The 24,530-nt window shown below is 55.3% G+C and overlaps 8 protein-coding genes across 8 annotated transcripts; 5 read left to right on the plus strand and 3 right to left on the minus strand.

Moving 5' to 3' along the window:
* Positions 1–90: 90 nt before the first annotated feature.
* BZA05DRAFT_192065 (DUF2407 C-terminal domain-containing protein) lies at positions 91–1,466 on the plus strand. Its single transcript, XM_051479425.1, has one exon. The coding sequence runs from the start codon at positions 216–218 to the stop codon at positions 1,002–1,004; it is 789 nt and encodes a 262-aa protein (XP_051335185.1). The 5' UTR covers positions 91–215; the 3' UTR covers positions 1,005–1,466.
* BZA05DRAFT_192058 (OSCP/delta subunit of ATPase) lies at positions 1,155–2,320 on the minus strand. Its single transcript, XM_051479424.1, has 4 exons — positions 1,993–2,320; positions 1,623–1,931; positions 1,476–1,568; positions 1,155–1,419 (listed from the first exon to the last, which is right to left on the minus strand). Exons 1-4 carry the CDS (start codon positions 2,122–2,124, stop codon positions 1,306–1,308), a joined length of 648 nt encoding a protein of 215 aa, XP_051335186.1. The 5' UTR covers positions 2,125–2,320; the 3' UTR covers positions 1,155–1,305.
* Positions 2,321–2,640: 320 nt separating this feature from the next.
* Positions 2,641–6,116, plus strand: BZA05DRAFT_192080 (coatomer WD associated region-domain-containing protein). The gene is made up of 7 exons (XM_051479426.1): positions 2,641–3,007; positions 3,101–3,185; positions 3,280–3,735; positions 3,791–4,222; positions 4,274–4,689; positions 4,741–4,904; positions 4,961–6,116. Exons 1-7 carry the CDS (start codon positions 2,990–2,992, stop codon positions 5,901–5,903), a joined length of 2,514 nt encoding a protein of 837 aa, XP_051335187.1. The 5' UTR covers positions 2,641–2,989; the 3' UTR covers positions 5,904–6,116.
* A 514-nt stretch (positions 6,117–6,630) lies between these two features.
* Positions 6,631–8,352, minus strand: BZA05DRAFT_316929 (rRNA processing/ribosome biogenesis-domain-containing protein; the record flags this gene model as incomplete). The annotated part of the gene is made up of 2 exons (XM_051480394.1): positions 6,631–8,085; positions 8,161–8,352. Coding segments are annotated over 2 exons (1,647 nt in total), but the record flags the coding sequence as incomplete, so codon positions are not given.
* A 405-nt stretch (positions 8,353–8,757) lies between these two features.
* On the minus strand, positions 8,758–10,692 carry BZA05DRAFT_412024 (pyridoxal phosphate-dependent transferase). The gene is made up of 4 exons (XM_051485055.1): positions 10,471–10,692; positions 10,163–10,327; positions 9,662–10,106; positions 8,758–9,607 (listed from the first exon to the last, which is right to left on the minus strand). Exons 1-4 carry the CDS (start codon positions 10,663–10,665, stop codon positions 9,081–9,083), a joined length of 1,332 nt encoding a protein of 443 aa, XP_051335189.1. The 5' UTR covers positions 10,666–10,692; the 3' UTR covers positions 8,758–9,080.
* A 2,712-nt stretch (positions 10,693–13,404) lies between these two features.
* Positions 13,405–15,725, plus strand: BZA05DRAFT_192239 (RNA polymerase I-specific transcription initiation factor RRN3). Its single transcript, XM_051479427.1, has 3 exons — positions 13,405–14,855; positions 14,917–15,597; positions 15,663–15,725. Exons 1-2 carry the CDS (start codon positions 13,551–13,553, stop codon positions 15,235–15,237), a joined length of 1,626 nt encoding a protein of 541 aa, XP_051335190.1. The 5' UTR covers positions 13,405–13,550; the 3' UTR covers positions 15,238–15,597; positions 15,663–15,725.
* Positions 15,726–18,558: 2,833 nt separating this feature from the next.
* BZA05DRAFT_412032 (uncharacterized protein) lies at positions 18,559–19,625 on the plus strand. Its single transcript, XM_051485056.1, has 4 exons — positions 18,559–18,634; positions 18,687–18,981; positions 19,047–19,449; positions 19,524–19,625. The coding sequence occupies exons 1-4, from the start codon at positions 18,589–18,591 to the stop codon at positions 19,548–19,550; spliced, it is 771 nt and encodes a 256-aa protein (XP_051335191.1). The 5' UTR covers positions 18,559–18,588; the 3' UTR covers positions 19,551–19,625.
* A 2,144-nt stretch (positions 19,626–21,769) lies between these two features.
* Positions 21,770–23,450, plus strand: BZA05DRAFT_412034 (putative homogentisate 1,2-dioxygenase). The gene has a single exon (XM_051485057.1). It carries the CDS (start codon positions 21,953–21,955, stop codon positions 23,291–23,293), a length of 1,341 nt encoding a protein of 446 aa, XP_051335192.1. The 5' UTR covers positions 21,770–21,952; the 3' UTR covers positions 23,294–23,450.
* Positions 23,451–24,530: the final 1,080 nt, after the last annotated feature.

The following is a 24,530-nucleotide window of genomic DNA, read 5'->3' on the forward strand; positions in this document are numbered from 1 at the left end:
TAACGCCCCATCGATTGCGAGCAAAGGTTGTGGATGGGGTTAGTTTAACGTTATGGCTTGGTGGGGGATTCTACGCGTACATAGCTGTAACGACATCACCTCACCTTACTCTACAAGGGTCCATTCTGGTCCGCAGGTCACCTGGATCTGTCACCTCCGTGCCTCAAGAGTCAACACCGTCCCTCACCTCCACGATCACAACCAAAATCATCGTGATGTCCGTCCTGCCCACTCACAACCCTCCTGTCGCGTCCTCATCATCCAGCGCAGCATCCGCTGTACTGACCCTAACCATCCGCTTCACGACCGGCGACGGCGACTTGATCCTCCCCCTCCCGGCCCCACAGTCGAGCACAACCCACACAATAAAGCAGCACATCCGGCAATCACGACCGACGCTCTCGAGCCGCAAGCTCCGCCTAATCCACGCCGGCAAAGTTCTCCCCGATGGTCCAGCGCTGTCCACGCTCCTCCCCCATAACAACCCCAGCATCTTCATCCACTGCTCTGTTGGCGAACCTCTATCACCCGATGAGCTGGCAACCGAAGAGTCTCCTCTGATCCCTCCTGAGGGGCTGGGGGCAGAAGCGTCCTACACTCAACAGCAGCAGCAACAGCAGCAGCAGCAATCTACACTTCCCGCGCAGCTCGGCTTCGACCGTCTGTTGACGCAGGGGTTTAGTGAAGGCGAGGTCGCTGCGCTGCGGGCGCAGTTCGCAAGGTTGAACCCAGATGTGGATGTTAACGGTGCCGAGGATGTCAGAGCGCTTGAGGATCGGTGGATCGATGAGAGCGTGGGGCAGGGACAGGAGGTGGTAGGGGGAGCAGGAGGCGGCGCCGGGACGTACGAGGATATGCTTCTCGGCACGGCTATTGGGTTCTTTTGGCCCGCTACGATTTGGTTGGCTAGGGAAGAGGGTGTGTTTACGCAGAGAAGGAGGTATGCTGTCTTTGCAGGGCTGTGTGTTAATCTGTTCTTTGGAGTAGTGAGAGTATTTGGATAGGGAGGATTGATATATTGGCGTACGGAGTTGTGCTTTGTTAGATTTTACAATGATATCCTTTGAGAGCGTACAGGATGAAACGATAGGTATGGGAAATTATGGACAGCCAATTGTCGGATATCGACGTAGTATACTAGACCGTATCCTCACTTCAAGGCCGTACACGTCCGCCGTGCTAGAAACTATTGACAGTCTATAATGACATCACCCCCTGATCCGATCCATCCGTCCCGCTGCGACAAAACCGCCGATTGACTACCTCCCATCGCACAAAAAGAAATCGGGCAACGAGGTTGAGCATTTACAAAGCGTCGGTCAACATCTTATTGAGTTTGGCGACCTTGGAGGAGATGGACAGATCGATGGTCCGGTCACCAACCTCGACAACAAGGCCTCCGATGATGGAGGGATCAACCTGAGGTTTGGTTAATCCGAGTTTCTTAAAGGATGACTGCAGAGTGAAGAACAAACCTTGTTGGTGGTCTTCAGCTTCTTGCCAGCTCCGATGAGCGGCGATTTGGAGATGGCGGCCTCCAACTTGCTCACGGTCTTCGCATCCAATTGCTGTTGTCCCGTCAGTCACTCATGACGTCTAAAACATACAGCACCATCACTTACAGTAGCGGAAGTGATGATGGCCTCGATCTCACCGCGGTGAGCACCCATCAGGACATCGAACTTCTCGACGATACCGCCAACGAGTCCGAGACGGTTGTTCTCGGCCAGAACCTCGAGGAGGTTCTTGATCGACTTGTCCTGACCAGCAGCCTTCATGACCTCGGCGATGACCAGCTTCTTATCGTCGGTCTTGAGGGTAGGCGAGGCGAGGATGCGGACGAGCTTGGGGTCCTTGGCGAGGACACCCTTAAGGGACGTGAGCGCCTTGTGGGTAGCATCGAGGCTCGAGGTCTTAGCGGAGGCAGTGTACTGGTGGCTCGGTCAATTGCTGTCGGTTTGTTTTTTGTTTTGTGGGGATGGCCGGGCTTACAAGGGCCGATGCGTAGGTTCCGTCAACGCCGAAGAGGGCGACCGGAGGCTTCATCGACTTACCCGGGGCGGCGGCAGCGAAGGTGCGGGCACCGGTGCGGGCAACGGAGGCGACGGAGCGGGCAGAGAACATGGCGGCGGCGGCTATGTGTACGGAGGGGAGAGTGCGTGGGGGGTGCGGGTTGATGATGTAGAACTGGGCCTTGATGGATGGGGGGGGGGTCGATCTCGGGAGAAAAGTGATGGGGGACAACCGAAACAACGAATCGTCAAAGCCGCAGCCAATCAGAAGCGAGGAAAACACGTGACTAGACCCAACATGAGGAGTCGCGATGGAGACGAAGGGACTTTATAACTCTCTGTTTGCATTCGTCCCTATTCTATCTGAGAATGTAGAGGCAACCAATCTGATTATTCTTTTGAGGAATTGAGGATTAATAGTCGGTTGGTGGGGTCGCGCGGTGAGGGGGAGAGGAATGTCTCAAGCATTGGCCTTGAGAACGTCACTCGTATAAATGACTTGTGTTTCTTTACAATATTCTCGATGGGAACCAGAAGTTCTTTTGTATATAAATGACCATGAAGATGAAGCCGTAGATACAAACTGGTGCATAGGGCTTCATCGCTTGTGAGGATCCTCTCCGGTGGTCCTCGCCCAGTTCTCAGTTCTTCGCACAGCCGCAACACCCCCTAGCACGTCCTTGGCAAATCATCACGACCGCACCCTTGAACCTCAACTCTGGCCTCAAACTTATCTACCTAGCAGCCCATCAGCTCCGAGCAATCCCCGCAGATACCCCCCACCACGACTATCCACCGTATCCAGCTGTTCCACCGCCTTCTCGGAACCCTCGAAGCTCGTTTCCTTAGTCTTGCGGTTTCACAGCCTTAGAAACGAAGCTCTACGACCCCACCATCCATCCCACCACCACCATCACTACCATCACTACCCCTTAAGCACCCCCGAGTAAACACACCCGGATTGAGTGCAGGACAAGATGCGGTTGGACGTCAAGGTACTCAGAATAGCCTATGAGCAGTAGCTTGGCCAGCAAGCCAGAGAGCTACTTTTGGAGTTCATCCCCAGCTGATGAGTGTAACACCGCCAGAGACAACTATTCGCCCGCTCGGACCGAGTCAAGGGAATTGATTTCCATCCTACGGAGCCATGGGTTCTCACGACCTTATATAGCGGTAAGCGGATTAATTATGTTCCGCGTTTTGTTGCTTGACGGAGAGGGGATTAGAGCGAGAGCTTCCAGCTGATGCCACCACCCACTCGCCGCAGGTCATGTCTACATCTGGTCCTACGAAACCCAGGCAATCATCAAGACCTTCGAGGTGACGGATGTGCCCGTACGCGCCGGTCGCTTCATCGCACGTAAGAACTGGTTTGTTGTCGGATCGGACGATTTCCATCTGCGGGTATTCAACTACAACACCTCCGAGAAGATCACGGCGTTCGAGGCCCACCCGGACTACATCCGTGCTATCATTGTTCACCCGACACAACCGTTCGTGTTGACCGCCAGCGATGACATGACAATCAAGCTGTGGGATTGGGACAAAGGCTGGAAGTGTGTGCAAACATTCGAGGGACATAGCCATTATGTGATGAGCTTGGCGATAAACCCTAAGGATACGAACACGTTTGCGTCGGCATGTCTGGATCGGACAGTGAAGATCTGGAGTTTGGGAGGCAGTGGAGCTGCAAACTTCACATTGGAGGCACACGAGACCAAGGGTACGGGTTATTGCGGTCTGGATTCAACTGGGATTTGTGCTGACGGAGCGGGCAGGTGTCAACCATGTGGACTACTACCCCGCCGCCGACAAACCCTACATTCTGACCACCTCCGACGATCGCACCATCAAGGTGTGGGACTACACAACCAAGTCGCTGATCGCTACCCTCGAAGGCCATACATCAAATGTCTCGTTCGCATGCTTTCACCCTGAGCTCCCGGTTATCATCTCTGGTTCGGAGGACGGAACGGTCAAGATATGGCACGCCAACACTTACAGACTGGAGCAGACTCTGACCTACGGGCTAGAGCGAGCGTGGTGTGTTTCGTACCAACGGGGGAAGAATGCGCTGGCAATCGGTTTCGATGAGGGATGTGTGGTGGTTAAGATGGGACGGGAAGAGCCCGCGGTGTCGATGGATCCTAGCGGAAAGATCATTTGGGCAAGACACAACGAGGTTCTGTCGGCCGCTATCAAGCCGAGTGGTAAGTCCTCTGGGTTCCACTGAAGGTGTCCAGGTGTTGACCTGTTCACAGACACCGGTATCAAGGACAACGAGCCGCTATCCCTCCCGACGAAAGACCTGGGATCGTGCGAAATCTATCCACAGTCTCTCACACATTCACCAAACGGTCGTTTCGTATCGGTGTGCGGTGACGGTGAATACATCATCTACACCGCTCTGGCCTGGAGAAACAAGGCATTCGGATCAGCACTGGACTTTGTGTGGGCCGGCAAAGATAACAGCAATGACTACGCCATCCGGGAAAGCCCAGCCAGTGTCAGGCTATTCCGCAATTTCAAGGAGAAGAGCGGTGGTCTCGATGTCGGTTTCGCTGCGGAGGGTTTGATGGGTGGTGTGCTTCTGGGTGTGCGTGGCGCAGGTGGCGTCGGACTTTTCGACTGGGAGACTGGCAGTTTGGTGCGAAGGATCGATGTGGTGCCCAACGACGTGAGTTGTTCATTTACGGCTGCTGGATATGGACCTAACGGGTGCATTTAGATCTACTGGTCTGAAAGCGGAGAGCTGGTCACTTTGGCTTGCGATGATACATTCTATGTTCTGCGGTTCTCACGGGAAGCCTACATCGAAGCCCTCCAGAACGGAACAGTTGAGGATGACGGCGTGGAGGCAGCGTTCGAGGTTGTCGTCGACATCAACGAGAGGTATGTTCCCCTGAGCATTACCGTAGTAACCGTCCGTTACTGACATCCATCTTCAGCGTTCGCACCGGAGAATGGGTCGGCGATTGCTTCATTTACACAAACTCCACCAACCGTTTGAACTACCTCGTAGGAGACCAGACCTACACCATCTCGCACTTCGACTCCCCCATGTACCTGCTCGGATACATCCCGCGAGATGGCCGCATCTACCTCGCTGACAAAGATGTAAACGTGATTTCCTACGGACTGTCCCTGTCGGTAGTCGAGTACCAAACCGTCGTACTACGTGGGGACATGGACGCCGCCGCCGAGCTCCTCGAATCCGTGCCCGAGGACCAGAAGAACAAGATTGCGCGCTTCCTCGAAGGCCAAGGCTACAAAGAGCTCGCGCTCGAAGTGGCCACGGATCCGGAGCATCGCTTCGACCTGGCGCTGGCGCTCGGCAACCTCGAGATCGCCCTCCAACTCGCGCGCGAAGTCGACGCCGAGCACAAATGGAAAACCGTCGGCGACGCCGCTCTGACCGCCTGGAACCTGGTGCTGGCTGAGGAATGCTTCACGAACGCTAAAGACATCGGCTCGCTACTGCTGCTCCACACCGCCACGGGAAACAGCGCGGGCCTCAAATCCCTCGCCGCGACGACAGCCCAGTCCGGCGCTCACAACGTCGCCTTCAGCTGTCTCTGGCAGCTCGGCGATGTCGATGCCTGCGCCGCGCTGCTCGTCAAGACTAACCGCCACGCTGAGGCCGCGCTGTTCGCGCAGACGTACAAGCCCAGCATTGCCAGCGGCGTTGCCCGCGAGTGGAAAAAGGCCCTGGTCGCGAATAAGAAGCCGAAGATTGCGGAGGCGGTTGCGGTGCCCGATGATGATGCCGAGCTGTTCCCGAACTGGGAGGAGTACCTCAAGATCGAGAGTCAGGAGGACCTCATCGATGTCAATGACGATGAGGATGTGGAGGTGGAGGAGGATGTGGTGAAGGTCGAGGCTGAGGAGTAGTATGTAATGAAATGGAATGGGAAACTTACGGGGTTTAATGTGCTTTTTTTTCTATATTTGTTTACGATGGCTGGCTGGGGGTTGTGGTCTTTTGTGTTGCTGTTGTTGCTGCTGTAGTTGCGTGTGGATTCAAAAGCGTTTAGAATTCGAATTGCGTCTATCCAAGTATTCATCCATCATCCAGCCGAATCTCAATCTCAATCTCAATCTACATAGGACTTTTTACACCCTCCCTCCCTCCCCCCTCCCCCCCCCCCCACTGCCCCTGGCAGCTTAGCTACTCATCATCATCATCACTACTATCCCCCATATCAATCCCAGGAACAGAAAACATCTCTGCATCTTCATCATCTTTCTCCTCCTCCTCGGTGAAACTCATTTTTATCGGCGAACCCTCGGCCGCTGTGGCGGTGGTCACCTGCAGGAGCGTGGGGTACTCGCTCCTTACCGCCGTTGCGGGCGGCGCGGGCTGCGAGCTCGGTAGTGCCGCAGGCTTGTCGGGTGAGATACCTACAGCCGCCACGGAATGGGGCGGGAGCGAGATCGGGTTGGTGAAGAATGACTGCTGCTGTTGTAATGGTGGTGCGGCGGCGGCAGCGGTGGTGGTGGGGTAAAGAGTAGCAGCAGCAGCAGCAGCAGTGGGCGGCGAAACCCGCGGCCGTTTATGCACCCTACTTTCCTCCTGCTCCTCCCGCTCCCTCTCCTCCTCCTCCTCCCTCCCATCCAGCTCCTCCATCTCCAGCTCCCTCGCCTCCTTCTCCTCCTCCAACGCCCTCCTGACCTCCTCCCTACTCGGCCCCGTCCATACCACGGGCATTCTCGGCCTCACCAGTGCCTCTGCAGCGGCATCAACCCCCGCGCCAACCAGGAACGGCACTGTACCCGGCCTCTCCGCCGCCGCGCGCGGGAACAGTACTGCAGCGAGCAGCGCCGCCCGATTGCCCGTCAGGATCGCGGTGCGCTCGAGTTGCACGCGCAGCTCGGCGCGGATGTGTTGCGATGGCAGCTTGGACAGCGCGGTGGTCAGGAGGACGCCCGCGGCGGTGGGGAGGCCGGGGGGCGTGAACTTTGGTGCGGCGGGGGTCGTCGAGAGGAGAGAGTCCGCGTGCGTCGTGGAGTTGGTTTTTTGCTTCTTGTGTGCGGGAGCGGTGGTGGGTGCGGTGCGAGCGGCGGCGCGGGGCGCGAGCAGGTCCGTGCAGCAGGTTTGCAGAAGTGGGGTCAGGTACAGTGTCGACTCCTTGTCCAGGGCGGGCCCCGCGAGCGTGAGCAGCGTGCTGGTCACGTTGTAGATGGACACTTTGAGGTCGGCGTTGTAGCCCTCCTTGCCGCACAGGGCGACGGCGTGGCCGAGCAGCGAGGGGACGAACGGGATCACCACGGACTGCAGCCGGTTGACGACGGTATCGACCATGTCGAACGTCTGCGCGTGGATTGCGGGGAAAAGCGAGAACAGCAGCTCGCGCTGGGACTTCTCGATCGCCGGGTTGTGTTCGGTCGATGCCGGGTCCGTGGATACGCTCAGGATCCGGGAGACGGCGTTCATCAGGCTTCCCAGGGGAATCTGCGGCTGCTGCCCGGTCGACACCGTGAAGAAGCTGCCCACTGATCGCAGCAGCAGCCCAACCCTATCCGCCAGAACCGGAATCTCCCTCTCCGCCTCCTCGCCTCCGCTCTGGCGGTCGCCTTCACGGTACTCCTCGAGCACGGGTTCAAACAGCACATCCAGAGCCGAATGCAACCGTGCCACAGCAGCATTAAACAGCGCCGTCCACTCCATCGCGGGGGCATTAACCTTCCTTCCGCCCTCCTGATGCCCACCACTGCCGGGCGCAGGGCCACACAGATGCAGTGCGACCACCAGCTCCCTGACCACCCTCTCCATTTCCTGCTCCACACACCTTCCATCCAGGAGCGCTTTCACCGCGACTTTAGTCTTGCCCACGAACGGCCTAAACGTGACCGGGTGCGCCTGGACCGAATCCCTGAGCGCCTCCCACGCACACGCGGTAACACTGTCGTCGCCCCGCGGCGTGGTAACCGCGACCACCAGCGCCCCAAAGAAAGCGGGAAGATGCGGCGTCACCAGCTCCCGCGTCAGCGTCGGCCGGTCGAGCGTAAGCTTCGTGAACACCCGCGCAAGGGTACGGATGAGCATAACGGTGGTGACAGTTGGCTCCGGCCTCTATCCTCCCTCACACATATTAACGCCCACCCCACCCCCCCCCCCCCCCCCCCCATCCCCGAGAAGTGTACTTACATTAACCAACCCAACCAACCTCCTAACCCAGCCCTCCCCCCAAGCAGCAAGTGCCTCAAACGAGCTCTCAAGGACACATTTCGCCAGCACGACACCGGCCCACCGCGCCTGCGGGGACTTACTCCCGATGAGCGCGGCAACGCGGGACTTGGTCTTTGCGCACAGCACCTGCGCCTCCTCGCTCGGCGAGGTGAGCGCGCAGTCGAATATGCTCGGCGAGGTGGTCGTGTATAGGATCCGTGCGAGCGATGGGATCTCGGCTGCGAGGGAGGCGTCCGGTGTGGATAGCAGCGCCGACACGAAGGTGCGCAGCAGTGGGAGGTGCTGGTCCGCGGGGCGCGGCATGGTAACTGGTTGGTGGGGTGCGGAAATATGCTAAGTGGTGAGTGCGTTGGATTGAAGGTTTGGGATGCAACTTTTCCACTTGGTTAGTTAGTTAGAGTACACGGATGAGACCCTGCGGGTTTAAGCGAGCGTGGCGGTTGCACTAAGGGACTAACGTGGGATTGAGCGCTTCTGGATCTGTGAAGCGCGGGTCTTTGCAGCGCATCGTGAAGGACAGTCAATGGGGCAGCAGAAATCAACGGCACCGAAGCGTAAGTATCACATTGCAAATGTATTCTAGTATCATACCTACGCCTATCGGCAGGTTCAAACCAGAAAGCGACACGACTATGTACAGCTACCCTCCCATGCCCATCCCCATCCCATGCAAAAACAAGAACTCCGGTTGAAAAAACCTCAATTCAAAAACGCCGTTGATGGTTGGTTGGTTTGTGGTACTCGTATGTATGTAAGCCTAGTCGTCCATGACATTTACATGGTTTCTCTCGTCCTCTGCGACTCCCTCTTCCTTCCACGTTGGCTGGCATTCGTCAGTATCGTACAGGCTTTCTCGAGATGAGGGGTGTGGTTTAAAGTCATACCAAAGTATCAAGCGCGGCCTTAAAAATCTGAATCGACTGATCGATCTGCTCCTCGGTAATGACCAGCGGCGGGGCGAGGCGGATGATATTCTGATGGGTCGGCTTCGCGAGCAGACCCTTCTCCTTCAGGATGAGGCAGAGATTCCACGCCGAGTGGCCATGGGTCTTTGACTCGTCGATCACGACCGCATTCAGCAGACCCTTTCCACGAATGGTCTTGATGGCGGGGCTATTCAGAGCCTCGAGACCCTTGCGGAACCGTTCTCCAAGGACTTCGGCACGCTCCGTGAGCTTCTCGTCGCGGACGACTTCGAGCGCAGCGAGGGCAACGGCACAGCCGAGGGGGTTGCCGCCGTAGGTCGAGCCGTGCGTTCCCGGCTCGATCACGAGCATCACCGCCTTGTCGGCGAGGACGGCAGAGACTGGGTAGACACCGCCGGAAATCGCCTTGCCCAAGAGGACAATGTCGGGCTTGATGCCGAAGTGCTCGAAGCAAAGGAGACGACCAGTCCGTGCGATACCTACGATCGACGGTCAGCAATGAGTTGGATGGGTGACATCGATTGTGGGCTTGCCGGTTTGAATCTCATCGCAGATCAGGAGGACCTTGTATTCAGTGCACAGCTCCCTCACCCTCTTCAGATAATCATCATCGGGCACGATGATTCCGGCCTCACCCTGGATCGGCTCGACCAAAAACGCCGCGATCTTATCTCCATGCGATTTCAGCGCCTCCTCGAGGTCCTCGGCGTGGTTGAACCGAATTGGCTTTCCGGTGGCAGGGCTGATGGGTCCAACATTTGGCAGATAGGGGCCGTAATTGGCGCGACACTCCGGGTCGGTCGAAAGCGATACGGCGCTGAACGTGCGGCCGTGGAAGTTCTCTGCCACTCCGAGGATGAGCGCTTCGTCCTCCGGAATCCCCTTAACTTTGTAGCCCCACTTGCGCGCGAGTTTGATGCCCGTCTCGACCGCCTCGGCGCCGGTGTTCATGGGGAGAACCATATCGAAGCCGAAGAACTTGGAAAGAAATCAACAAAAAACTACGTCTCGATCTGGAGAGACTGGGAACATACCTCTGTAACAAACTTCGAAAATACAGGGAAGACGTCATTGTAGAACGCCCTTGACGAGAGCGTAAGCCTTTGCGCCTGCTCGACGAGTGCTCCGACAATCTTGGGGTGGCAATGACCCTGGTTGACGGCCGAGTATGCGCTCAGGAAGTCGAGGTATTGCTTTCCCTACATGAGCATCCACCACATGCGTTAGCCGATGCAGTCCAAATAAACAAGGTGCCACCCAGCCCAACAAACAGACAATGCAGGTCCCTAAGCACAACAAAAGCACGGCCCACGCACGTTGTGGCAAGCAGAGAATCACCAACCTCAGGGTCCCAGACGTGCACGCCCTTGCCTTTGGCGAAGACCACGGGCAGCGGATGGTAGTTGTGCGCTGCGTGCTCGTGCTCCAGATCCAGAGCTTGCTTCGACGAAGTAGTATGGTAACTGTCGACGGTGGCGGTGCCAGTTTTCGCAACGGGGGTGTTCGCCTTCGCTGCCATTGAAGCTGAAGGTGCCATGTCTGTCGGTGGTGATTGTGTGTCGGTGGTGATTGTGTGTCGGTGGTGATTGTGTAGTTGGTGCGGCGGTGTACGAGATGGGTCCGACAGGTATCCACGGAGTTCTGGGTGACGGAGGATGATCTCGAGGAGGGGTGCGGTAGATCAAAGAATCGGTACAAGGCAGTAGCTAAGAGGCAAGAATTCAATGGAGGGAGCGAGGACAAGCCGCACGGGCTCGATCTCGGGGGCAAGTCCAATGGGTTTATATAACAAAGGCCCGTTCACTAGCTGGCCCAAGCTGGGCGGAAAGCTGACTTGTGATGGCCCATCGGGAGTGCACCCCGCCTCCCAGAGCAGCTGCTGCACCATCGACAAGATCCAGTTACTCGCTTTCGCTGCTCTTCGCTCTCCTTCCGTGCCCTTCCTTCCTTCCTGCTTGCCCGCTCTCCCGCCTTTGATCCAGGGATGGAACCCAGTGGAGAGCAACCGCTGCTCAACCCCACCACTGCCTGCCTGCGCACCCTTTGCAACACCCCGCGCGCGATGCTCACTGCCTGCCAGGGGTCCCTGACGGTGCAGAGGCCAATCGGACAGATCGAAAATGCGGGTGTCAGCTCTTGTGGCCAGGTCATTCGGCAATGGCTAGGAGCGGCACAGAGACGATAGGCAAGTGAGATGTATTTAGTCTGTGCTTGCCTGGGTAGCTATCGCAATCCCCCACTCGTATGCACTTCGGCTCGGTTCGCGATTCGCGACGTCGACAACTGCTAGAGCTATTCCCAAGCACCGGCAGCAAGCAAACAGCGGGTAAAGAGAGAGAGACAGAGAGAACCGATGTATTCACTATTGATGCCCAAGAGATGAGAAGAACGACTGCATCCGCCGCTCCGCCGCATTCTCTCAACAAGATGGGTCAGATGGCTGCGATTGGTGGTGTCCCCAACCCGGTTGCCGCCTACAGCCCTTCTCGGCCTCCGCCGGCATGGCAGCACGTCACATCCATCGGCATGCAAACCACCATCGACCTACCTCTAAGTGTTAGACCGAGACACACAGGTGCACACCGGCCCGCGACGAACTACCTCTAAGTGTTAGATCCGAAACACAAATCCGGTCCAAACGGATTGGAATCCCCCGACATCCCCGTCGCAACCGCTGCTTCCGCTATCATGTGCTCCACTGGCCACAAGAGCTGACGCACGACGGAGGATCGATGCGCCTGGCCTCCAGTGGAGGATAATTCTTCATGAGGCGTTCACCTTCGTTCGCTAATTCCGTCGCCGTTACGGTATTTCCTTCGCGAGGCGTTCTGCTCGGTCGCTCTTCCGGGCAAATGACTCGCCGTGAGGCAGGACTGCCGCTATTAATTGGGATCACCTTACCTCTGCATTTCCTGTTTTCTCCGTGTTAAAATTCGGTACACAGCATTTCCAGCCGAGCTCCGAGTGATTTTGCGTGAATGCTTGCATGCTACTCAGCGGAAGAAGCCGATGCCATGCAGGGGACTGTCTTTGTCCGCACAGGACATTGTGAGCTCATGTCTGAGCTCTAGAGGCCAATAAACAGTGAAAACTTTTCCCGCCTAGTCGGGTCCACCACGCTTAACGTTAAGACAATAAGAATCGTATCTCGCTCGAATGGATTTCTAACTTTCTGGATGCTTGGGTTAACGTTTGACTTCACTGCGTAAGTAAAGACGAGTCGATCGACAGCCAAGCTCCTGGCTGAGCTAGGTGCTTCTATGTAGGGGAGCGTCGAGCGAACGGCGACGTAAGTTACTCAACTTTTTGCAGAATTACGCGGCATCGTGGGGGCTTCGATCGAACAGCTATGGAAGTTACTCAACTTGATTCGCAATTACACGGCATCGTGAGGACGTCAATCACGTCGATTTGTTTCACTCGGTTTAGAACCGGTGCACGTGCTCATCACTGGTGGAGTTTACGAGGAAACATGGAGTCGCGGCAAAGTTTTAGTGGCCATAGATTTATAGTAGACTTCGAAACTGTATCGGGCCCGAGCTGTGATCTTGCCATTCGTACTGTGTTTGTTGAGTTTTAGATTCAGATTGACTCTTGCAAGCGCTCATACATAATCACTCGTGTGGCACGTGAGGCTTGGCGTTGATGCAGGGAATGCAACACGGCCGATCGAAAAAATTACACTTTGCCGCCGACACCCCCCCTACGACGCTCAACCCACCAACCAAATTCAACTTGACACCACTATTCAACTGCGCATCCCCCCCACCTTCCACTCCCCACATTCCACCGAGTTCACCACCGACGAGCAGCTCCAATACTCCAATCGAACAGCTAGAGCAAGGCGCGACGGAGACCGCTCGCTACCTTACTGCTACTGACGTACACGAGACACGCTCGATGGTTTCCCTCGCCCCACTCAAAATCCCCTTCCCGAACACCATGCCTCCAGCTGCCGGCACAAAACATGAGCGCGAAGACAAGGCCTCGCCTATCATCGCCTCAATTTCGAAGAAACGTGTGCGGTTCGCGAACACCGCTGTTGCACAGCAAGACTTCGAACGGCTACGGCAGGAGAGCGAGGACGAGAAGATCAGTGACAGCGATGCTAGCACCACGACGTCTACTACGACCACCACGACTACGACTACTACTGCTACCAACGCGAAAAAGCCTCGGATAAAGGGCGCGTCGGCATCGAACATGTTCAAGAAGTTTGTTGCCAACGCACTGGATGAACGCGCTGCTGTATGTTCCCCCACGCCCTTGCTTCTTGCCGGAAGAAGATGGGACTCGGGGCTGACATCGCATCGTGGTCTCTAGGGAAAACCAGCACGCTACGAAGAAATCCGGCACAAGTTCCAGGCGGACCCTGCGGATGTGGACGGAGACACAAAGCCGCCGTCCTCGCAGGAGCTGCAGATGACGCTGAAGGCGCTGTCCAACGTGGTTTCGAGACTCGACAACAGCTGTGCTACTCTCGTTAAGGACATCGTTGCGACCAGCTGGGTGGGTAGGGATGGCCTCTTTGTGTCAGCGTTTGTGCGCTTGTTGGGGAATCTAGTCAGTGCCCACGCGAATTACATGGGTCTTGTGACAAAGATGTTGGTCCGCAACCTGAGCTTCCTACCGACCTCGACCGGAAACCTCCCCGGCTACGTCTTTGTCGACCGGAACACCATCTATGACCGCGTCCACTACGCCCTCCAATATATTATCGCTCTTGTCCCGACCGCTGCTAGTTCTACCCTGTTTCCGCTCTTAGTCGCGGAATTCCCCCACAAGAGTGAGAGGAAACTGGAGCACACGTGCTACTTGGCGAATATGCTGAGAGTCGTGGAATACGTTCCGGCTTTGAGGCATAAAGTCCTCTCGGTTATCACGGACCGCGTCATTAAGATAGACATTGAGATCCAGGTGGACCTCGAAGAGCTGGAGGATGATGAAGGAGAGGAGCTGGAAGCCGAGCTCAAGGGTGCGCTGAAGGAGAAGGAGAAGAAGGATGTTGGTGCTAATGATGATGAAGAAGAGGAGGAGGAGGAAGTAGAGGATGATGGAAATAAAACCGACGAGGATAGTGACGAAGAAGAGGATAAAGACACGGTCAAGGCCATCAGGGAGACTGTGGATAAACTTGATTGCATGCTCGATCTACTGTTCAAGTACTACTCGCAATTCCTCCCAGACGGCACCGAGAAGGATCCCAACAGCTGTTCATCTACGGCAGTTAATACCTTCGAGATGATTCACAACACCTTCAACACCACAATCCTGCCGACCTACCGCTCGCGCTACACGCAGTTCCTACTCTTCTGGGCTGCGCAGAAAGCACCACGTTTCTCGGACCATTTCTGTGTTTCGATGGTGGAGAAAGCGCTCGACAACATCAGCCCGGTCGGCACACGGCAAGCCGCGACGGCGTACATCGCCTCGTACGTAGCGCGCGCCAAGCTCATGCCGGCGAAGGACGTCCGTGCCGTCGTCCGGATCCTGTGTCGATGGCTCAGCGAATTTGTCGACGTGCGGTCGGTCGACTGCAACGGCCCCGATGTCCGGAAGTTCCGTCCGTTCTACTGCGTCGTCCAGGCGATCATGTACATCTTCTGCTTCCGGTGGCGAGAGCTCCGTGAGGAGGTCGAGGACGAGTGGGGCGTCGTCGAGACTTCGTGGACTGCCGGACTGGACGTCATGCAGAAGGTCATCACCAGCCGGTTCAATCCTCTCAAGGTATGCTTCCCCTTGCGGATCCCTTTTCGCATGTGACGCCTCGTGCTAATAGGGGGAATAGGTGTGCTCGCCCGCCGTCGTCGACATGTTCGCTAAGATCGCCAACCACCTGCAGTTCGTCTTCTGCTACACCATCATCGAGCAGAACAAGCGGAAGGGGCGAGGACGCGAGGACGACATGCTCGACTCGTACTTCCCGTTCGATCCGTTCCTGCTCAAGAAGAGCAAGCGCTGGATCGACGAGTGCTACGTCGAGTGGAAGCCCGTGCCTGGCCTCGAAGACGAGGAGGAGGAGGACAGCGATAGCAACGCCGACGAGGACGAGGATGAGACGGAAGCTGACGAGCTCGATTCCGGGGATGAGGGGAGTGAGACCAGTTAGGCGGCGGTGGTGGTCGACGATGGATGGACGCACGGACGGATGGATGGCGGAAGGCATTTACAGTTGCGGCATTTTCTTTTTTTTTTCCTTTCCTTTTCACTGTTTCCCGGGGTTCTATAAAAGTCTGGAATGTGGTTTTTTGCTTTGCTCTGGTTTTCTTTACTTTGCTTTGCGTACCGTTGCGCTGCGTTTGCGGGGGGTAAAGGCGTTTGTATCTTTATCGTGTTCCACTTGCTAGCTTTCCTTTCCTTTCCCTTCCTTTATTGTCTTCTCTTCTTCGTTCGGTTCGGTATAGCTTTGTGGGGGGTTTCTTTCGTTTTGTTTCGGAGTTGGGTTTTCGAATTTGATGATGTATCGTGCGTAGGTATGTGCCTACATAATGTACTTATTGTTAAGTAATGTACTTACTTGCCGTGCTGCTACAGAGGTATAAGCTCCTGTGGATAATTGTGATTACTTGTCCGGTGTCAGTCTACTCTACTCTGGTGGGTATCCGTTGTGGGTTCTTCGGAGTGGATTGCTGGAAATGGAACGCGATGGTGTATAGAAAATTCATTCATAGACTATGACTCGGAATATAAAGCGTTTGTTAGGTACTCAAGTTGCCAATGGTTGAGCAGTTTATTGTTCTGGAGGGGATGCAAATACCCAAGCGACAATTGTAGCCTGTAGGGCCCTGATACGATATATGAGAGGAAAACGAGGCGCAAACAAGAATTACATACTTCCTACCTACGCAGGCCGTCACATCCGTCTACCTATACGAGCAACGACACCCTCAAATCCGCCTAGGTAGCACTGCTCTGCTCGCAAGATGCTTCAAGTCTTGAAAATGTGCTGCCCTGCCCTGCTTCAAATGAATGGACGCCGTACAACGGGTGGATACTATACCGGTAGGCATAGGACACATAGTATGGCCGAGATTGCTTCCCTTCCCACGAACGAGGGGATGGTGTGGATTGAGAGGGCAGTTCCCGGGTGCCCGGATGCGCGACATTACCTACCTACTCTGTCTCTGGGCAGTTGGCCATGTGCTAGGTATGAGGAGGGGGGGCGGGGGAACGGGGGAACGGATACCGGTATTCCCGACTTGGTCCTGTCAGCTGCCAGCCTGCTAGCGGCGCTGGTGCGATCAGATGACAGATGATCCGCTGGAGTGGTAGAGTGGTAGAGTGGCCGTCTTCTACTGTACTATAATGGTGGCTCTTATCTGGATTCTGACATAGCTGTGGATATAGCTCACCCGGATCTGCTTTTGCGATTGCGGCGGCGTGTGATCTTTCATATTCAACGGTGGTGTCGGCGCTGTGGGAAATCGTGTGCAAGTTCGAAATGGCTGCTTCGCGGCGGATTGTTGATATAGCCTACTTACAGCCCCCAGTACTACCTGGAACTCAAGTCGTATCCTTCCATTCCGACAGAGTGCTGGTTCACAAGCGATCACCCGATCACCCAGTCCAGCAGCGGTTATCGAACAAGCCCCATCTGCGGGGGTTCACTCCGGTGGATTTGCGATCCGTCACTCAGGCGTCGAAGCCGAAGGTCGATGGGCGATCGGCGGGGGGTAGGGCAGATAAAAAGTGAACCTCGGCGAACACCATGTACGCCTACGGGCTTGGGTGCTCTTTCCGAAACAACGGATCCGATGGCCCGTGCACGTACATAACTGTAAATTAATATCGAAGTTACCGGACGGACGGATGGGATGGGATGGGATGGGTGCTAATGATCTGCCAATCGCTCGGAATGACGGTGCACGTGGAAGACTTGGTATACACCGGTTCGTAGACGGCGGGGTAGATATTGCTTGTTGTTGGCACGAATGCATCCGGGCCGCGACGTTTTACCTTCCGGTGCCGTATTGGAAGTTCATAGCCGGAAGACGGGACGGGGAAATCGGAGCGAACATGCTAGAGTTGCGCTTGTAACTAGTGGCTTTACTGGCCGGCGTTGAGACTCGAAGCTCGAAGCTCCAGCTGTGATATGTAGTCGGGCTTCCATACTGTCCGTACAATATACTTAGGATCATCGAAATACGTTTCCCGACATCTGCAATGGTCACACCGACGTGCATACTCTATGCATGCATGCACCCCACACGCCCGTGCACCATCCAGAAAGCTTGTCTATGTACCACATATATCAACTAGCTGGTAATCAATCTGCACCCAGTCCCGAGTCCCGAGTCCCGACTCCCGGCCCTGCGGATTACGATTCACTAGGGGCTGATTTCTCAGCCTCCTCGGCCTGCAGGGTTGCGCCAGAGTACTTACTTAGATATAGTATATGCCGAGGAAGCTGGGAGCCTTGGTGCGTCCTCATCTATCTGGCGCGAGGGTTGATGGTGTCGTGTTTTATGAACCTCCCTCCGGACTGGCTGCTGATAGTCACGAGAAAATCGATTCGCCATGGTTTGGATATCCGGTGGCCCGCAGTTCGGCAGCGCAACAGGTAAACGATGCGGCTTGCATGTTTGCACCATATGCAGACACGTGCATCTCGGCTTCAGAGTTACAGGGCTTTGCTGATGATGCTGGGAATGAAGAAGGCGATCGTATTTCGGCCATGGTACGAGTCTTTAACCTCCAGTCCCGACGATGACGATGTCTGAGTTTGACATGCGTTGTATACACCTACCTAGCACGAACATAACATAACGGCCCACGATATGGGCCTACAAAAGGAGCATTGACGTCCTCTCTACTCTGCTCATCCAGCAGTACATACACACACGTTCATTTCTCGTCAATTGGCCGGCTCCTCGACGCTACATCCTCACGATGCGCGTGATTTCACTCCTTTTCCTATCTCTGTCCTTAGCCACCACCGGCCTGGCCGCATGCGGTGGTGCCAGTACCGGTACTGCGGTGTCGACTGCGCCGATGTCGATGTCAATGTCTACCGGTGACGGCCACGACCATGAACATACACCGGTTGCTACCTTGGCTTCGTCGATGCCTACGGGCGATGGCCACGAGCACGAACATACGCCTGTTGCCTCCTCTGCTGCTGCGCCTACAAGCTCCGCGGCTGACCACGACCACGGTGCTATGCCCTCGGCCGGCGTATTCCCGCCCGGCTTCGTCACCGAGCCCAGGATTGGGACTACGGCGAAGACTGCGGGCGGGAAGGTTACCAAGCAGCGGCTTGGACCGTGGACATTGGCGGTATGTATGAATGACGAGGAGTGTGTGTGTGTGTGTGTGTGTGTGTGTGTGTGTGTGTGTGTGTGTGTGTGTGTGTGTGTGTGGCGTACGGTTGGTTGACAGTTGTGCTGTCTAGGCTGGTGCTGAGCTCCCAAACCGCTACGTTTCGGTTCCGCAGCCGTGCTCGAACTGCTACCTTGTGGCTATGGAAGCTGGGCTCGAGTACGAAGACGGGACTGAGGCGAATATTGGTACGTGCTATGCAGCCTGGTGCACCAAATACACCACTGACAGCGCTCCCAGACACCGGCGCCTGGCTGCACCACATGGTGATGTACTCGCGGTCGACAGGAAAGGCGGACGTCGTCTGTGGCGGCAGCTTGGGCCTGATGCCACGACGAATCTTTGCCTCTGGCAACGAGCGCACCGTCAAGCGTCTGAACAGCAAGTCGAAGAACGGCGTCTTCATCGGCGCGGCAGATCGCATGTCCCTGATCGTCGAACTCATGAACGAGGCTGCCGAGTCGAAGACGCTGTACCTCACCATGACCTACGAATACGTGACCGATCTGGGATACAAGGATTCGCCGTTGATCTGGTGAGCAGTGCAGCGCCGCCCACCCCTCCTCCCCATCGGTAGCTACACACTAACCGTCCCTCCAGGCTCGACGCAACCGGCTGCGGCACTAGTGACGTAGCGGCAAAAGAAGGGTATTACGAGCTGCGCTCTCCCGCGTGGAAGTCTACCGTTTCCGGCACGCTGCTGCTAGCAGACGGACACGTTCACGACGGCGGCGTGCGCGTAACCTTCTACAAGAACGGGCAGCAGATCTGCAATTCTGAGCAGCTGTACGGGATGACGTCTGCGTACCAGGAGGCTGAGGGCAGCGGACACGCCGGCCATGGCGCCGCCGCCGGAGGCGCAACGATGCAGCATATCTCGAACTCGGGGCTGTGCGCGGATTTTGGAACGGTTGCCGTGGGTGATGAGCTTGTTGCTGTTTCTGCGTATAATACTACCAGGTATCCCCTGCAGATTCATAATGGAGAGGCGCATCCGGTTATGGTAGGTTCTTGAATTCCTGGGTAGAGGTGGGCGGAAGTAGGTGGATGTACAGAAAACTGACGGGTACCCGATAGGGTATTGGCAATATCTATGTCGGTTGAGCACCACGAGGCCGGATGAAGCCGGAGTACTGTATTCAGTTAAGGGGATTGGGTGGTGGCGGGAGTGGTGGAAGGTGGTTGTATGTACACTACATACAGTATATATGCGGAGTACTTATCGCACCGTGCTCCTCCCGTCGTGCTCTGTTCTTTATATTTCGCATGTCTAGTCGAGACCCTCGGAATGTGATGCATCCATCCACTGAGCGTAGCTGCGTAGTTTCTGCCAAATATCGAAACCACAAACAATCGAGATCCACGCGAGTGAACGACCATGAAGATCGCTCAACGTAGCTTTGTGACGATTCATCTGTGTGTTAAATAGAGTGCCGTAGTGGTTGAAGTCAAGTGAAGGTCTCTCTCCACCGTAATGGGCAGTTAGGTAGGTAGTATGCACTGAACATGTCAGCCACAGCACACCTCTCAGTGACCTCTGACTTGACCATCTTCCTTCATCCCTCGCAAATAGCCAGGGCGACAACGAAAGACGTAGACCGTAGACGTAGTTTTTGTTCGCATCAACTGGAGGCAGTGCAATACCAGTGGCACAGTGGGAGTCGACATGCGCAAGCACAGCGGCCAGCTCCCGGACTTCAAAAATAAGATTAATATTAGAACCGATATATAATCGGATTTCAGATATTAAACTGAAAAGAACAGATACTACACTTGATCTAAGCCAAAAGGCTGTAGAAGGGGGACTGTTAGCAAGATATTCGATGCTGAATGTTGGGGGATGGGGGAGACGTACCAAAGAGAGCTAAAGAGAAAAGAAGAGGAGAGGGGGAAACGGGGCGTTATATAGTTGTTGGAGGGGCACTAGCCTCGTCGGTGTGTGGCTGCTGCTTCATAGGTCTTAGGGCTAAGGGCTGTGCTTTGGTTTCGCCGTTCGGTATTTGGCTGTTCGCGATCGTAATGTGATCTTCTGGCTGTCTTTCGGTCCCGCCGATCTCGCCTCGTGCACTGTCAAAGGGGTCCTTTGGTTTTTCTGTTTCTGTTTCAACATGATGCGTTCGACCTATGCGCTATACATACCTTACTTCCTCTGTAGATCACTGCATACAGTACGCATTTTGTTCACTCTGGACCTGAGTTCGGCATAGTACAACTAGCTGCCCTAGGTACCCTACCGTAGTGGCTGAAGTCATTCAGACCACTATTTGATGTAGTAATGTCGAGATAGTGTGAACTCGGCGGGAATTATGAATGTAAATAGCACGGTATTGTTTGGTCTGTATATAACCGAAGCAGAAACTGATATGTATTCGCCACTCTGGCGCCGCCACCATTCGGCAAGTTTATTCCAACCTCTTAGCGCCTGTCCTTATCAACCAGTAGATACGGTACCTATCATACCACCACCACAACTTTCGTGATGACAATGTACGACTGACTCACTGGAAAGCGTGAAGGAAGGGTAGTGATGTCAATCAACTAACTACTGGACAATCGTGTAGAATTCGAAGAAACAGATGAAATTCACTCGTGAGGCTGCACCCCTGCCTGAACCAAGACCTCCGCCTGTCCGTATACTTCCTAGCCCACCGCTTTCTCCGTGCAACAATAATAGAGAGTTTGCGCTTTGCGTCTAGACGCAAATTTAGCCTGGGTTTCACTTAATCGTTGTGAGTTCGTCTAGAGAGTTTGCGCAGTTGCTCAAAAGATCGACAGATCAACGGTGTGCCAACTAAGGCAGCAACACGTCTCGTTGGGGTTCTTCAATTCGATTTTCTGCGTATACTTCTTATAGTAAATCCAGCCGTATCGCGAGTTCATTGATTTCACGTCTTTTTGGCTTTCCAATTTTCATCTGGAAGCGTGCCTATCCAACCTTATCCTTTCGGTCTTTGGGTGGCATCCGACTCTTTTTTTCTGGGTTCCAAGCAATATCCTATGCACAATTTGAGCATGACGGCATTCTAATTCTCGTTGACGGTGAATATGGGACGCGACGACGGTTCATGGTGGTTATTGGTGGTTATTGGTGGAAGGCTGGATTTGCGTCTGGACAAAACGCAAATTTCCGGGTCCAGAGCGCCAAGAAAACTGGGTCACAGCCTGGTTTTTGCGTCTAGATGCAAAGCGCAAACTCTCTATTATTCAAATATTCTGGCAATGCCCTTTCATCGAATGTCGGTGGGTGTCGGTCCTCTCCCTTGTCTCCCTCGACTCTCTACTTTAGAGCAGACACCCGGGTTCTGCCAAGGGAACGACTCACGGGATGACTCCGGGTGTACCTTGCGGCTTGCGGCCTGCATCGGCTGGCGGCGGATGTCATGACGTACGACAACAGCTCCCCAATGGCTCCCGAACACAGCATTTACATTCATACCGTATCTTGATAAATATCTTCCACTTACCCTCACCGCTCTGCAAAGCCGGGATATCTTGCCAACGCCGCAATGACCGACTTCTTGATTCCAGATCCACACACCTACCATCACGGCCTCAGCTCGCACTTCGAGTCCGAATCGATCCCGCACTCCCTTCCCACCGCGCGGAACAGCCCGCAGAAGCCACCCTACGGCCTTTACGCCGAAAAGCTCTCTGGCAGTGCCTTCACCGCGCCTCGCCATCTCAACAAGCAAACCTGGCTGTACCGAATCCTTCCATCGGCCTCGCACATCCCCTTCACCATCTGCGAGTCCCCCAACGCCCTCGAAGCAGAATGCCGGCAAATCCCCAATCAGCTCCGCTGGGACCCTTTCGACGTCGATGATTCCGCCACGTTTATCAGCGGCCTGCGACTCCTCGGGTCCGCAGGCGACATCCCAACAAAGAACGGCTTGGGCATCTACGTCTACACCTGCGGCCGCAGCATGCCCGACACCGAGGCGTTCTACAGCGCCGACGGGGACATGTTGATAGTCCCGCAGGCGGGAACTCTAGACGTGCGCACGGAGCTCGGGCGACTGTTGGTACGGCCGATGGAGATTCTCGTCGTGCCGCGGGGAATCCGGTACAATGTTGCGCTGCACGAGCCGCGCGAGAGCGAGGGGGCGAGGGGGTACATCCTCGAGACATGGACGACGGGACACTTTGAGCTCCCCGAGCTGGGGCCGATCGGTAGCAATGGCCTGGCCAATGCGAGGGACTTCCAGATCCCGACTGCAGCGTACATCGACTCCACCGCGACGCACACCATCATGGCGAAGTTCAACGGGAAGCTGTTCCGTGCTTCGCAGAACCACAGTCCGTTCGATGTGGTGGCGTGGCATGGAAACTACTACCCGTTCAAGTACGACCTGGGAAGGTTCAACACCATCGGCAGTATTTCCTACGACCATCCGGACCCGAGCATCTTCACCGTGTTGACGGTGCAGTCGGCGGTTCCCGGGACCGCGGTAGCGGATTTTGTCATTTTCCCGCCGAGGTGGTTGGTCGGCGAGGATACGTTCCGCCCGCCATGGTTCCATAGGAATTGTATGAGCGAGTTTATGGGGTTGATCGACGGCGACTACGATGCTAAAACATCCGGTGGATTCGTACCAGGTGGGGCGAGTTTGCATAACGTGATGGCCGGACATGGGCCAGATGCTGGCACGGCGGAGAGGGCGAGTGAGTGCGAACTGAAGCCGCAAAAGGTCGGCGCCGGGAGTATGGCGTTCATGTTCGAGAGCTCGTTTATGATTGGCGTCAGCGAGTGGGCGTTGGCAGGGTGTAGGAAGGTCCAGGAGGAGTATAACGTAGAGAGTTGGACGGGGGTGAAGAGGAGGTTCAAGGCTCCTGGGGCAGGGACATAGTATCACGTGCACTATAAATAGATGTTGCTGAACAATGTATCGTCAAACTATGCACCTAGCAGCGCATCACAGCAATACGATGGTGAAGCCGAGAGTGTTCTCGAGTCTCCGGCAACAGCACTATCTAGTATTCGATCTTGAAGGAATGAGATGATCACGAAGTTTAAGATGTATGTTGTCGTCGTTGGGATCAGTGGGATCACTGGCTCGGTGTGGCATCCCATCTCCCATGATTCCGCCTAGGCCTGGGTACACCTTTCACCTTTTTTTTTTCATTCATTGATTGCATGCGACCTATCTAGATCATGCCAATATCGTCTACCCGTGCATCCCCCCGTTTCCACGCCACTGGCCAACCCAACTTTCATCAGGCGGCCCGATGTGGCTTCCCCTGCCCTCCGCTCTGACCATTCCCGACAATATGTGAGCGCACCAAACAGAGGCAGAGCTAGGAAAACGATCGTTCCCCCGCCACGTCCGCCCCCACCGCTCGCTCCGCCCCCTCACCCGTACACCTTTCACCATTTCCCCAACCAATCCACGAACAGCTCTTTAACGAGTGATATATAATGTACCCCAGGTGTGGAGAGAGGAGAGGAGAGGGCGCTGGTTGCAGTGTGCCGAACTCGGGTCCGGAGTGAACGAGATGCGTACTGTATGACATGACCTACATACAAGGTAGGTCGGATGGATTATGTCGAAGCAGCTGTTAGTGAGCAAAGGACCCCTCCCGGCTCCGATGGTGCACAAGGCGTGATCGGCGGGATCGAAAGACAGACGTTACGATCGGGAGCAGCGGCGAAACAAAAGCCCAGACCTCAGCCCTGCGCCCTAGCAGCGGCGAAAGCTCGAACGGCGAAAGCTCGACGAGGCTAGTGCCTCTCCAACAACTATATAATGACCCGTTCCCCCCCGCTCCTCTTCTTTTCTCTTTAGCTCTCTTTGGTACGTCTTCCTCGCCCCCAACATTCAGCATCACCGAATATCCTACTAACAATTTTCCTTCTACAGCCTTTTGGCTTAGATCAAGTGTAGTATCTGTTCTTTTCAGTTTAATATCTGGAAGCCGATTACATATCGGTTCTTATATTAATCTTATTTTTGAAGTTAGGGAGCTGGCCGCTGTGCTTGTGCATGTCGGCTCCCACTGTGTCACTGGTATTACACTGCCTCCAGTTGATGCGAACAAAATTCCGTCTTTCATTGTTGCTCTGGCTGTATGCGAGAGGACGAGGAA

Source organism: Tricharina praecox (assembly GCF_024521635.1).
Source record: "Tricharina praecox strain CBS 144465 chromosome Unknown BZA05scaffold_38, whole genome shotgun sequence".
NCBI lineage: Eukaryota > Fungi > Ascomycota > Pezizomycetes > Pezizales > Pyronemataceae > Tricharina > Tricharina praecox.